Genomic DNA, 15,381 nt, shown 5'->3' on the forward strand with positions numbered 1-15,381 from the left:
CCAATTCCAAGGATTATGCACACATCCAGAGAGAATGTGTGTGTTTAAATCCAATGTAATCCAGTGTCCTTCAAGGTACTCCTGCCCAGTGTAAAGGCAAAGAGAGGACAGCAAACGAAGAATACATGTCAGCATAGCGCACTGAGCGGACTCTAACCTGGCTAAAGTTAACCATTAACATCTAAAGTCGGATATCAACTAACTCTTACCCTCAAGACCCATAGTGTCATTGACTCATTATGCAATGCAGAAATTGTTTACCAATGGAAACATCATGGGAGTGACAGACTGTACTAAGGGTTTGACAACATTAACCATTATGTAGTTAGGAGTCTACTCATAGTGCAGATCATTACTAATCATTTGCTGCAAGTCGCTCTGACTAAAGGTGTTTTAAAGACACATGGTTTACTCATAGAAAAAAAAAGGGAAGAAAATGGTTCTCATCAACAGCTTAGAAACCTGTAAATGGTTGACATTTTTGTATTTTGCCTTGTGAGTCTGTATTTTTTGAAGGTAACAGAAGTGAGTTCTGTGGAACTGTGGGACTGGGCCCCGGCCAGGCCTCACACAGTCAGCTAGTATCCTTCTCTCCCTCTCTCTTGCTGTTTGTCTCACCATAACATTTCACTCTCCCTCTCTCCCTTTCCCTCTCTCTAACACACACAAAGACGTCTTTACGAAAAGCCTCGTCTCCCACAGAGTTAGAATGAGCGAGCGTAAACAGGGAGAGAAAGAGTGAGGGCGTAAAGGAGAAGCAGGGAACGAAGAGCAGGAAACCCTGCTCCGGCACAGGGGGGCAGTAAGTGCTGAGCTGCTACAGGGACTGAGTTACAAATGGGCTCACACACACATGCATGCACACTCACACACATGAGCATGCATGCACACAGAAGGTTACTAATGGACCTTTCAGAACCACTCAGATCTTTTCACTTGACTAAACTGCATTAACAAGGGTTTATTTCTTTCACTATCCTCTATTAAATCTGTTAGCTTTTCTTTTTAACAGGGACAGCTGTTTGTTTAGGCTTGAGGTTTTTATGTCACTCTAATGTTAAAATAAATAATTCCAAAGAAAGAATCTAAAACAAAGAGATGCTGAATTCATCTCAAATAGCCAAAAGTGCCAAAGACTGATGTGGTCTGTAGTAAAATCATCCTGGACAATATGTGAGCATATAGCATATAGGTCAACTATAACCATCATAAAATTGCTTGAGGAAAGACACAAACTGACATTTATCAGAGACAATGCTATGACTTAGAGGGTATATTTAAAAAATACAGTGAATAGCAGCTTTATGATTAATAACGTTCATCATTTTGGCTCCTACCAACCATTAGAGAACATAGAGAGTACCACGCTGTTGATGGTGGAGCAATACCTCACACCTGACTCAGGTGTCTATGATGTCGCTCTTGATATCCGCTCAAAACACGGATGTGTTTCTTTAAGTCAGTGTCACAGTCTGGCTGGTGGTTACAAGTGGGAAAACTTTGATGCTGTCCTTCTCCAAAAAGACATGCAAGGGTTTTGGCTAAATAAAATACAGTGTTAAATTAACAAAATCATTATTTAGACAAGGCTATATTGGATCAAATACTATCTGACCAAGTATTTGGTAAGCTTTTGCTTCTTGTCAACATAACGTTTAGTGCCTGCACAAGAATTTGTTAGTGTCATATAAAGGGGCACAAACCATTATAACTTTACCTTTGCTCTCAGTAAATAGTAAGAAATCCTAATGGTGTATGACATAAGATGTAAGCCTATACACAGCTTACCAGCCATCGTATTTGCTGTCTGTGTGCTGTAGCCTCTTAAACAGATTAGTCTCAGTGTCTGAAGGTTGTGTGTATTAGTGCATTTACAGTGTGTGTGTGTATGTGTGTGTGTGTGAGTGTGACTGTGTGCGCATCAGGCTACCTCCTCCCTGACCCAAATACAACCACACTCACTCCTGATCAAGGCACTTAGGATAAATCAAAACTGATTGTGTGAGTACGACTGTGGATGTGTCTGAGCAAAGATACAGATCAGTGTGAATGCAGGAAACAGTGAGATGTCATATTACATAACACAGATCAGACACACTGGAGACTACCTTAAGTTTCTTTCTTTTTTTGTCAGTGACTGTATTTATCCCAGCCATGGAAACACAGCCTAAAAAGTTCCCACTCTGGAAGGTCTTATACAAATAACGGAATAAATTCGTTTCTGCTCTGAACTGTGCTCTGTCAGCACCAACCCCACTAAAACAAATTCCATTTACCTGTTGAAAACCATTTCCTGCAATCTCAGCTAATCTTATGCCTTGAAATTAGTCCTATAGATGACATTAAATGATTGTGTTCATGATATTTTACTCACTCACTTAAGGACAGATTGGTCCACTCTAAACAACAAAGTCTGCTGTAAATATGAGTAAATTGAATTATTTAAGGCAGCAGGCAGAACCACAAACATTCATGAGGTCAGTAAGTCAGTCAGAGAGACAGCCACTAAGATAGACGGACAGCCAGATGTGTCTTTAGTTAGACGCATGGGTATCCCATTGGAAGAGAGTCTGCTCAAAACAGACAATAGGATCACTGAAACAATGAGCCACTGTCCTCTAATGAAGACAACCAACTGGGAATGAAGCAGATTAATTGGCAAAAGGCACAGCGCAGCGCTGACTGACCTATATTCACGATGGCAAACTTTGGGCATTCTGACAACAGAAACAATAGATGAAACCAAAAATCTATGGCATATAAAAAGGATTTATGCAAATAAATGTCACTAGCTACATTGTTTGCTTGAGTAACAAACACCGAATAAGGCAAGATTTCAAAGGTTGGCTGTCTTCAATCACTCACACAAACAATGGCTGCATTATTACATAAGCTAGAAGAGGTCTGGTGTTTCAGATCTTGTCCACCCTGTCAACAGATGTCCAGCTATGTAATCAAAGCAGTTGTCAGAGTGTGTGAATTTCTAGTTTGAAAAATAAAAAAAAGGCAGCAGTAGCTCAGTTTGTTGAGGGAGAAAGATCGATCGTAGTGATGGTGTTACGGTCCCTGACCTCAGACTGAGCTCCACCCATCCACCACGAAGACACTGAGCCCAAAAGTTCTCTATAAAGTGTAGTAGTACTGCAAAGGTATATTACTCTGCAAATGAGAGAGCAAAACAAATTCAATGCAATACTGCAAATTCAATTCAATTTAAAAAGATTATAGCTCTATCCTGTCATATTGCTGAATGAATACAAAAATATATTGTCAAAGCGGGCTCAATCTATGATCATACCCTCAAAACATGGAATATAATTTGGAAGACACATCATCTAAGAGTAGAAACATTAACAATGAAAGCATTTGCCATTCCAGGAACACACACATGGACATTACTGCGAAAGCAGCACTTGTCTGCATGCACACTTGAGCTTTAACCTCCTGTTGTGCTTTGGACACTGTGAAAGATACACATCCTGGACACTCAGCCACTCCCCTCACACCCACATACACCATCCGGCTACCTAGCCAGCATAACCCTTGGGTGTCATGGTGTCCCCATGGCAACTTATATTTACACCACTTGACTGCGGAAGAGTGTGGACCTCAGTTTAGTAGCAGCTGTGGATTTTGGATGCATGTACACAGAGGGTGAGTGACCCAGAGAAAGAAGAATAAGCAGGGACAGAAAGCAAGGGTAAGACAGAAAGAGAGTGAAAGACTTTCTGTTTTAGATGTGAGTATTGGAGACATATGAGCCCAGTAAAGCATTTGTTTGCAGTTGCTAGGCACACTTCCTCCTAGTTCAGCATATGCCTTGATGCTCATATTACCAGCCATGTGGTTAAAAAGTCCACCCCACTGCAATACCAAGTACACTGACTCGATGATAATGCCAATCTGACCCTCTATATTCTCAATTCATTGAGGATTCACTGCAAACACAAACAAGATATCTAACTTTATGTGCCAGTTTTCCCACATGCAGTAACTGTCTTACTACCTACCTCATTCATGCGTAGAGGTCAACAAACAGTTCACAAAAGGCCAAACTATCATTATAGCTCATGAAAGTAGCATCCTTGTTATATCCATTTAACCAATAATAACAGGAATGAGTGTGACATGACTGTCTATTATGCTGTACTGGCATAACAACATTTAGCTCTAATCTTGGCAAAACAGCACTTAACCACATGCCATGCCATGGCAACAGTCTGTGGCTGCAGTGTGTATACAAATGCCATTCTCAGCATTTGAATGATTAAGTAAAGCTCATTTGAAGCTGGATTGTCTAATGCAATCATTTCACTACATTTACATACGAACTTTAGCTGTCGTACATACAGTGTTCAACCTGAATCAAAGAGTTGAGATTTTCAATTTGTGTCTGAAACATGTGTAGGAAAATCTCAACTCTTTGCTTGTTTGTATCAAAGGAGGTATGGTATGTTTATATGAAGTGTAAGCCCAACATTTAAAATATGAATATGTTAGTCTTGAAATGGTTCACCAGGTTGCTTGTAACTTGGTTTACCTGATTATCAAGTGACGACTTCTCTACTACTATTAAAACAACCAGGTTAGAGTTCAGCACAATCTGTTCAACAGGAGTGCAGAGTCAGTAACAGTAACATAATAACCCAAGGGAGATTAAAAGACAACACCACACCTCAGGTGCTAAATGAATTGCTACTCATAGGGATCAATTAGGTTGCTTACACTCCTTACAGTTACTTGGAGGATTTACATTCAGGATGTATTGCGATGACCTCAGGTCAGGGTAAGTCAGCAACCTGTGATCTAGGAGTATCTGTTTCACACCTACTTAGAGGAGAGAAATCCACTTACTAACAGCACCCCATCCACTCTCCTATCCTATCCTCTCCTCTCGACTACTTGTCCACTTGTGACTAGTGACACAGAGGCACAGTGTAACAGTTTAACACGAGACATGCTCCAAAACAACAATAATTGTCCAAAAATAGGAGCAGGAAGCCATCTTACCCTTCTGTCTGCACTGCTGGAAAAAGCACATGTGAATCCTAAGGGGAAGATGACTGACACTTCTGCAGACCTTTGCCAAAAAGAGTTTCCATTCTTTCCTTAACATTTCAGCTGTTTAAAGACACTAAGCCTATGTAAGCCTATGTATAACTGAGGTGGATTTATAGAGTGACACCTATTGCGGGCCATAGTTTTCACTCGTGTATTCCTGGACTGTCATGAAAAACCAAGGTGTTCTTCACATTGATTACGCTTAGTGAAAAAATCACGCAGCTCTGTACTGAGCTAATTCCTTTTGCAGCCTGCATTTATCCATTGATCTGCTTAAGTAATGGTCCTGATCCTCTAACATTTCAAATCAAGTCTAGAACCTGAATGTCTAAGCAAGATATCTGTCGTGGTGTTTCCAAGTAAATACACATTATACCTTCAAAATCAAATAAGGGGAGAAATAAATCAATTGTTGAGACACATAAGCATTTATATGGTTATTACTTTTATGGTTGCATCAAAATATGAGTTATAATACTGTGAGCCAGCTTAAGAAGACATAAAGCTTGTGGGAGGCAAACAGGCCCACAGCTGAGAAAGAATGGAGGGGAAAAAAAGGAAAGAGGGATAATGAAGGTTGGTAATAAGTAGGGATGAGGGAATCTCAGGTGGCACAGAGCCCCATATGGCAACAAGAGAGCAACAAGAAAGGGAATAGAGAAGAGTGGATGGGTGGAGTCCAACATTAGAGTAGAAAGGAAGGAGAGGTGGAATGCAGAAGCAAAATAGCAGGAAATGATAATTAGTTTGTTCTCTTTTACCCAAGATGCTTGTTCAATTAGAGAGTTACTGCTGGAGAAACAAGTAGAAAAACACTTATGTTACAGACACTGATGCTTTTTAGTAGACAAACGCAGCTTGCAGGCACCCCCAGGATGGTTAGATAAATAACACAGATCGGTGATGAGCTACAGGAAAAAAATCCATCACTGAACCCAATTTATGCAGAAAAAAATACTACAAATAAGGGTATATTTCTTTCTTTTTTGGCGTGACTATACACTTGCTTCTTGGTCACATCACCGTGTAATAGGTGATAGCATTTCTAGCATTAATTGGTGCCTATTTTAAAAGAAAGGCAGCACTTAAAGATAGAAAAGTCACCGTAAATACGAAAATGTGCATGTGCTCTCTGCTGACACTCTAATGCTTTTGTCATAATTAACGGTAGAGGAAACCTGTTGCTTAATTACTGGCATGGTAGCAGAAAGTGGTTGTACTTTGTTTTCTCTATTATCGAGATAGAAGCTAGCAGCAGTGTTAAAACCAACACAGTGTGTGCAAGGTAAATTGCACTTCACCACCTCTGTCTTATCAAGCGATACCACTGCTATGGCACGTCAGTTGGTGCTACAGGAGTCCGTCCAGTCTGTACACACATATGCAGTCCGTCTGTCTTCCTCTCCGACAAACCCACATACCACAGTGACTAACATATGACTGCAGGCTTCCAGAAATAAATCTGAGCAGCCCATAGCAGCTGCATACTAAGAGTACAGGCTGATATACACTGTACTGAGAATACTTGAGACTGATACACAGGCGTACTTTGCTATCAAAGGTATCTGCCACTGCTTTCTTTCATCAGGGACAGAGGTTGACAAATACCAGAAAATAATATAAGTGGATGGATAATGTGGATAATGCAATGTGGTCTAAGGAGCACAACAGTCTATAAATATAGTCAGTCTGGATGTCTCAAATGTTTCATAGCATGGCTATGGAGTGAATATGTTCAACGAGCCTTTACAGCTTTTACTTGTGGACCCATTAATTATATCCTACTGTGCCAGGCTTCATAACAAACTGCTACTTGGGACATTAACCTCAATTGGACATCGCTGTAATTGTTTATGATATACAGATTAATTAAAGACTCTAAAATCTCATAAAATGTGAATAAAGTCACTTTAAATTCACTTTCACTTAATTAGGACGTTAAGTACTTTATCTCAAGTGTTCAGTATGTTTGAGGACAAAATTATACATGGAGCAAAGTTTAACAACCATAAGCTTTATCAGTCAGTCTTGTGATAATGTATATTTCTACCATACCCTGGCTCCTCATTAAACCCATTGAGCAAAGGTTATACTGTATGCTTTTGACCTAGCATGTTCAGTCAGTGTGCGTTTTGGTCAAGCTTCAATCCTTGCAGAACAAGCTTGTGGAAGCATTACATCCACACCCTCTCTATTTAAAACAGGATGGTCCATGGATGCATGAATCTTACCAGTTACACACTGTAACACTGCCAACAACGCATAACCTCACATATTCTCAGTTTTCATACAAGTTAAATTTAACCCCTCATAATAATAACCCTAAATATCCAGATGTGACCACATACAATAACACATTTTCCTCTGTGTAGCCTTGAAGTAAAAGAAAAAAAAGAGGGAAGTCCCTTAGTCAGCAGTGCTGAGCTAGGAGCTCACCACATGAACCTTGAACTTCTAAATAGACAAGATCTTTTTAAGGATGTGCAGGGTGGGGAGCTTGTGCCTCCAACTGTATAAAATATATAATAGTATTATAAGAAATTGGATGGACTGACAGACTCGCATGGCATTCAGATACTATGTAAAAGGGTCCAGTGGGCACAGCTTCAAATCAATGAAGATTTTTGCACTGCAGCTAGCAACTGGTGTTGATGTTCCTCCATATATAGTGTTCATGAGTTCACACAGGCACACGTGTACACACAAGCAGGACAGTTGGTAGCCAATAATTATCTCTGGGTGTGTGAGCTGGGGATAATCGGACAGTTGTTATCTGTAAAATCTGCCAACCCAGTCTTCCTGTGGGTGTGTATTAAAACTGAATAGAAACAGAAATGAGACTACTACAAACAACAGATGGGTTTAAATTAAAACGCAGGACCTAACAACTGTGAGGCAGATGGCAGCACAAGTCAGGATATAGAGAGGGGTAAGGCTTTTTTTATTCTCTTATTCTTTGCACTTAATGGGGAACTTCAAAGCAAAATCCAGACATAAGTGATGCACAAAGCATGATTGTCTACATGAGGTCGTGGGTGGTTGATCATCACTGGTGGCTGCACCATGTGACTGAAGTAAACTCACAAGATTGTGACGTCACACATGTTGTGACTCCAGAAAAGACGAACAGGAAAACAGAAGATGTCTATTAAACCTATAACAGCTTACTAAAAGGCTGAACGCTATAAATTTAGAATTTATTTGAGCAGTTCTCTCTTATTTCTTCCTCTGTTTATTTATATGAGTCTGTTGCTTCCTTATTACTTCTGTCGGAGTGGTTACTTAAATGAAGTGCATGCAACAAAACCACATTAATCAGAGGCTTCTGGAAAAAAGCTCATACTATACACAAACAAGCGTAAATGCAGGCACATATAAACACCAGGTCCAGACATGTAGAGAAAAACAGCAGTGTGCTAATCGTGTATACTGCAGACTTTAAGAGAAAGGACAATAACTACTCTAGTCTAACTGCAATTACTATGAATGATGCTCCAATTTAAACATAGGACCAACAACTGAACAAGGCAATGGGTTCAAGCTGAAGGCATTTCATGTGTATTATTAAAAAAGTGGTACAGGCAGGTTTAAGTTTTTTTTTTAATTACATTAATTTTGCCTCAGAGGAAGCAAGCCGCCAGATTTGGGGTTAGATTTTGGATACTCTTAATCTCAGAGCACAGTGAGGAATCGTACTCATTTTAGTCTGTGAGAGGGGAGGAAGTTGCCTTTTGTGTCCATGCTTAATTACAGGCTTATAAAGCGCTGAACTAAGGCTTTATTCATACCTTTCCACCACTCTTGAAGTACACACTGAGGCTCTCTAAACACTGACACACACACACACACACAGCTCAGATTTCAATGGCAAGGTACAAACGAATATCACATCCCTCAAAAGAGCAGTCTCTCCCTTCCTCATTTGTCTGCTCAGTGGCCGTGCTGTGTGTGTGTGTGTGTGTGTGTGTGTGTGTGTGTGTGTGTGTGTGTGTGTGTGTGTGTGTGTGTGTGTGTGTGTGTGTGTGTCTGTGTGTGTCTGTGTCTGTGTGTGTGCACGTGTTCATGTAGTTTTATGAGCTGTGTTTCACTAGGAGTGGGCTATGTAGTAAAGTTGCTACTCGCCGTGTGATGACGAAAGAGAGATCACAACACAAAGGGAGTTGTCATGGTAGTTTATATGGACAGAAATGTCACACACTGACCGGATGAAAAGGCATTTAGGTTCCACTGCCAGCTGACTCTGTGTCCAGTCTACTTTGTAATTTGGCCAAGAAGCTCTTGAGTATCTGAAATCACTGTATTTAAGAGTATCTGGTTAAAGTGACCTTTACTTTAAAGATCAGAGGAGAAGTAGACCGAACCCTAGTTCACCTCATCAACACTCTTTCTAACACTATCACACCCTACTCATGTTGCCCCTGAAGAACATCCAGGTTTTGTTGTATATCTGCGCCACACTGCTTTTCAGCCTTTACCACACACTTATAGTAAAAAATAGTGCAAATAGTGTAAATAGTGTTAGGAGGTTCCTGATGAGCTAATGCGTGGTAAATAAAAGGTATGAGCTCTCTACAAAGACAGCAGGACACACAGAAATCTCATCTTAAAGCAATAATTAACATGCTGACTTTAGATGTAATGGAGTCAGCGACATTCAGCTCTATAATACACAGCTATTATCATAATTAGCACCCAAGTAGCACATAATTATGCTGATCATAGATCATGCCTGGTCAGTAAGCCACTCAAAAAGACATGATAACTCTGACTTGAATTTACAGGTAAAAGTTCTAAATAAACCAATCAAAGCCAATGGGAAAATAAAACCACAGAGGGCTATACTGTGATCTTTTATCTCATTCTCATTCATTCAATCATTATAATATGTCAAATCAGACATTTACGGTAAACCATACTTCATTTAGGATAGGTGTTTACCTCCAACATAAAACTGCAATGAATGAGCAGTACATTATAGTACAGTATGGACACTGTTCTCAACAGTAGCATACTTTAGAATTTAAATTGAAACAGTCAGGGATGATACAAGTTATTTGTTTGTGTTATTAAGTGATGAGTCTCGATACAGTCTCCACAGCATGTAATAAAGAAGTAGCACTCATAGACCAAACATCACCACCTCACCATATTGTCCTTTGGTACAGACAAAAAGTTGTCTGACTTGTTGCAGTGGGAAAAGCAAAAGTGTTACAAACAACATTATTAACAGCTTCCTTGTTGTCAAGTGTCCCAGTAAGACCTGACAGTGTGATAATGAGCCAGCAAACACAACAGCAGGAACGTTAAACTGAAACAACTCAATTAACCCTACCAATAATCTATTTTAACAATATGAAGTAGACCACACATGCACCAACGCTGACAATAACGGCACTATAATGTACACCAATGTGCAATATATGTACTTTTTACCCCACTTCACAATGTTCAACACTTTTTGATATCTCCCCCTTCTTTTTTTTTTTTTATATTCCCCCTCTGTATATTGTTTTCTTGTTTCCAAACTGTACATATCTTTTTTTTCCCTCCTTATCTGAAAAAGGCACACACTGTGATTCAGTTGCTGCTGCAAGGGGCAACAGCACACCATCTGATGTTGTGATGAAAGAACCACAGAGACAGAAGCTCCAGCCACGCCTTTAAAAGCACAATTAAAAGCATACTGTGGACAACACCTACAGCTGATGGTGCTGTTGTTCCACCAGGCCATGCCAGTTTCTCCCCATTAGCAACCAACACTGCTACAGGTCGCTTTGGTCCAGAGCTGTTCACAGGCCTACTTATTGTGTGTGAGTGGCAAAGAGACTGCAGGCAAATGGAGAGGCGGCTGGTGTGGCTGCTGGAAAACTCTCTCTGTTGTCAGTACTGACTGTGGGCTGCTACAAATGCTTTTTTAAGTGTTGCTGTGGGCGCTCCTAACTATTAGGCAGTCATGGGGCGGCAGCTCACTGTGGGCCAAATAATTCCTCAACTGCTTTTCTGACCAATAAAATTGTTGTTTTGAAGGGGAAAACACCTACTGTATGAATGGCAACCATGAAAATGACACACAGCCACAACAAACACAGTTTCATTGAAGTATTACAGTCATGAGATATGTCATAAAACAGCATAATGTCACGATAAACGGCCTCTGGAGCACCTTAGACCTGTTTGAGTGTCTATTAATAATAGACGAAATGCAAAATGTACCGTCACATTTGCGCAGTTATTCAGCAGTAAAGCCTATTAGGTCTTTTTCTGAGCTAAAATAGCTCGTTTGAAGTCATGAGCTCCTTCATATTATGTTTAATGGACTTACCCTAAAGGCGGTTTCGAGGACTCGGTCATTGCAGTGATTACAAAATCCAACTTCAGATGATAGCGGCGCTCAGGCAGGGCTCCCAAAATCCGCTGTTGCTCTCTAGACTCGGTGGGAGTCCATTAGGCTGTCACCTGCGGGTTAGCACACCAAAAATGACTTATAAATTCAACAAGCGGCTGTTTTTCTGACAAATGACAGCCAATAAAGCGGGTACGTTTTTGGTGAGGAAAGAGCAACTTTGCATTTCTATCACAGGTCCGACAAGTGACAACAGTGCGCAGAGATGACAGCCCGGTGTGACCCGAAGCACAAAGACCGCAAAGTGTCCGTGAAAACTCAACTGCGACACAAGCATCGATATTTAAGTGTATTTAGTGCAACTTACTTCGGTCAAAACGGTCTTACTGGGTCATTCTCGTGGACTGAGTTACTTGTCAAATCCACTTGATATAATCTTCGTATTCCCCCGGCTGATTTTCCTTTAGCTTTATCAAGTCAGCTGGTTTATTGAATGCTACATCCGGTATGGCATTTCAAAATAAGAGCTCATAAATGTCATCTAAACCATGATTTTTTTTTTATTTTTTTTTATTTTTTTTTTTTTTTAGTGTGTGTGTGTGTGTGTGTCGTCCTTGATTTTTGACATGCAGATACACAGTAAACACGCGGGATAGAGGGACTATTCAGAACACATTTACGCTGTTTCGGTGAAAAGTGCAGACCAACAAGTCCCAGCAAGTGGAAGTCTACAACTTCAGACTGTATAAAACAACTCAGCGAGACATGACATTCAGTCTTCATGCTAATACACTCGTTTCTATTCGTTCGTGTTTTTTGCATAATGTCTACAGCATGCAAGTATGGTGTTACACTACCTTTGCGATGCCTCTTGAGAAATTCCACTCTTTTAATTGGAAGGCAATGCCACATAGTTTCCTGTTTGTTTTTGCAGCAGCGTGTGTGTAACTTGACGCAGCCCTTTTCAGCCCGCCTTCGTCAGCAGATCTCACGTCAATCATCCTCATTGGGAATTCAGTGAGCGCCAGCTGGAGAGCGACGGCAACTACACCACAAATAGGCCCTCAGACATGAATACAAAGCAGAAGTCAATAAAATTAGGCTCCACCGCTGAAAATATAGCGGTATATACTTAATTTAACCCTTTATAAAGTGATGTTGACATGAGGCAACTTTTACTTTCTCAAATTTACCAAAATCCATGTTTTACAGAGGGGCTGGCTTTTACTTTGATAGGACAAATATGATATAAGAAAGTCCTGTTTGCACTTTTCTATGGACACATGACACTAGACAAGGATGATTAATATTGAGGCAAAATTTTACAAAAAAAAATGAAATACTATTTGGGCTAGGTTAACTTAGTTTTCAGCAGTAATAGCAGTTTAAATGTGTTTGTTTTGTGTAAAATGACAATTATCATAAAATTATGTCATTTTTGGAGTAATAATCACTTCTCATTCACTACTCTCTCAACTACTGTAATGAGAGAGAGAATTTATTAGAATAAAATGTTTTACCCTTACCCAGGGTCACTCACCCTGTGCTCTTAATTCATGCCCTCTACTGCACCAAGATTTGAAGCCAAGTTGACATAGTGGCCAGAGTATGTAAGTACAACACTTGTAGTCATCACATAATGCCATTGGTCCCTGTAGAGTAGTCTGGCCAAAACGGTCAAGGAAGGTGGTAGGCAGGCAGACTCCTTGTACGCAAGTGGTGATTTTATTTTACAGTGCTTCATTATGTGCAACTTAAATTACAAAACAATACAAAAAATGATCTACAAAGAACCAATTTCAAAACAAAATTGTAGCGACTGAACAAAAAAAAAAATGTCACACCATGGCAGCACAGCCCTCACCTCTCTGTGGAGGCAGTCGAATCTCTACTCATTATATAGGGCATTCAATTCACACCTTGCTCACTTCAGATCTACCATTCTGCAGCATGGTGACCTATTCTGTACCCTGAATGCAAACAAATCTGCAGATATCATCCTTGTACACACTTCAAACTTCTAGGCGTTTCTAAATATTTCTCTGCAAGCTAAACAAGTGAAATTAATACTAGGCGATGCGTTTTAATACCAAAAGAAACATTTATCAAAAGGAAAAAGACCCTCCAATTGGTCTGACCCAATGATGTCACGCTGACATCACCAACACCATAAATTCGGGAAGTGCTGGGCCGCCCTCCTCTCAGACACTACTCCCCATGGTGAGCCAGAACAAACAAAGAAAGGTAAGTATGAACAAAGGAACAAACAATTGGGCCACATTTTACCTGTAACTTAATAAAGGATTAACTGAACTAATTAATGACTGTGTGCTTTACTTTAATCCTTCCTTTGATAGATGTACACTGTAACCTAACACAAATAAACCCAGGATAGTATGTGCTTCAATGTTGCGCTATGGCCTGGTTAAATTAAAGCAAAATACACACAGGGAAAACAGTATGTAGCCTGAAAGTGTCCAAGGACAAGTGGTGAGGAGAAATGAGCCTTCTCACCCACTTTGTCACAGTCCCAAAAATACCTTATTTCCATTATTTATTTCCTTATTTACATTGTAAACAGATGTCAAGTAGATCAGTAGATAACAATTAGAAAATTAGACCTTGATCCATTTGGTGTGATAACATTTGGAAAGCCGCACAAGTTAGCGCAGGGCTATCCAGAACTTAGATGGCTTAGCCGGCCCAAGACATTAGTACCCGTGCTCTATGGGCCACATGATGCACCATTTTATACAAGGGAAGTTGAACATTTTTGGCTTCATGACATCCCCTGCAGTCCAAAAAGCGTTTCCCCCATAGACCACATTGTAAAAGAGACACCTGTGGAAGTGTTTACAGGATACCTGCAGCTGTAAATAGTCAATTATTACTCTTTGTACACTCTATGGGGGTTTAATCTTTGTCAAATTTTTCCAAAGCCAAATAAGGCTTTTTTTCCATCACAGCTGTGGTAGGAGCCATTTACAAGCCCACCTGAGCCAGAGGCAGGATGGGATGAACACTAGTGCATGCAGTCAGTGGGCCACTCACCCGAGAACCAAACCTGTTAAACTTTTCTGGCAAATGTGCCAGGCAATCAGTTCCTGTTGGACTGAATAGGTGCCACCTTCGGCTCGGTATCCAGTTTTTATAACACATCAGTCATTAGTTTCATGTCTTCTTCAATACAGCATGATGTGTGTTTTGTAAATTATTGTCCCATTTACAGTTAAGTAGATGATAAAACAGGGTATGCTTTAGGGCAAGGATGCCTTGAGACTAACCAATCAACAATGCATCCGACCTAAACCCAACCACCCAAGGCGCATCTTTTCAAAATGCAGTTGGGGGAAAAAAATCAAGCCTCACTTCTGCCTCCAAAAGCCCAGCCAATTTCAACAACAGACACTGTGATGCACTGCATACTCCAAATAGTACAATAATTTGAATTGTAGGCAGCATTATGTGCTATTTCCGACCGTATAGCCAGTTTATATAGAACATGTACATTTCACTAACTATAAGTTGGATTTGTGTAGTCTTTGTCTCAGTAAATGTGGTTAGAGATAAATTAGATTTTACGGTATTTAGAGCGTTGCAGTTTAGCAGCTACACCTCCCTTTCATTTTTGTAAAAAATATTTCCTTTATTTGAGCAGTTTTAGCATCTCTTAAGCAATTTAAAAAACACATTAAAACATGTTTATCATGTTTACCTAATAATTCATGCAGTAGGTTATGAGACAATGCCCTCTTCTTATTGTTGCTGCTGCTTCTGCTGTTGCACATTAAGTTTGTCCCATTAGAATTCAACTCTTTTCTCTCAGCCTTAACAACTAAGGTATGGATTCTACCACAAGAGGTCGCTCATAGACCACTATCTACAATTTCACTAAAAAAAAAAACCTGTTTTTGCTCTACATGTGTCAGATGATACTCAGCAAATATGGATAGTATTGCTTTAGAAATAATAATAAT

At 40.0% G+C, this 15,381-nt stretch overlaps 1 protein-coding gene across 1 annotated transcript in view; it reads right to left on the reverse strand.

Annotated features, from left to right (window-relative positions):
• The window catches only part of cobl (cordon-bleu WH2 repeat protein), a 51,805-nt gene extending 39,942 nt beyond the window's left edge, over positions 1-11,863 (reverse strand). Inside the window, exons 1-2 of the mRNA XM_070834969.1 lie at positions 11,772-11,863; positions 11,384-11,517 (exon numbers count right to left, since the gene is read on the reverse strand). Of these exons, the coding sequence (XP_070691070.1) occupies positions 11,384-11,412 (29 nt within the window). The 5' untranslated portion in view covers positions 11,413-11,517; positions 11,772-11,863. The remainder of the gene's footprint in view (positions 1-11,383; positions 11,518-11,771) is intronic.
• Between the last annotated feature and the right edge of the window lie 3,518 nt (positions 11,864-15,381).

Source organism: Pempheris klunzingeri, chromosome 8 (genome assembly GCF_042242105.1).
Source record: "Pempheris klunzingeri isolate RE-2024b chromosome 8, fPemKlu1.hap1, whole genome shotgun sequence".
NCBI lineage: Eukaryota > Metazoa > Chordata > Actinopteri > Acropomatiformes > Pempheridae > Pempheris > Pempheris klunzingeri.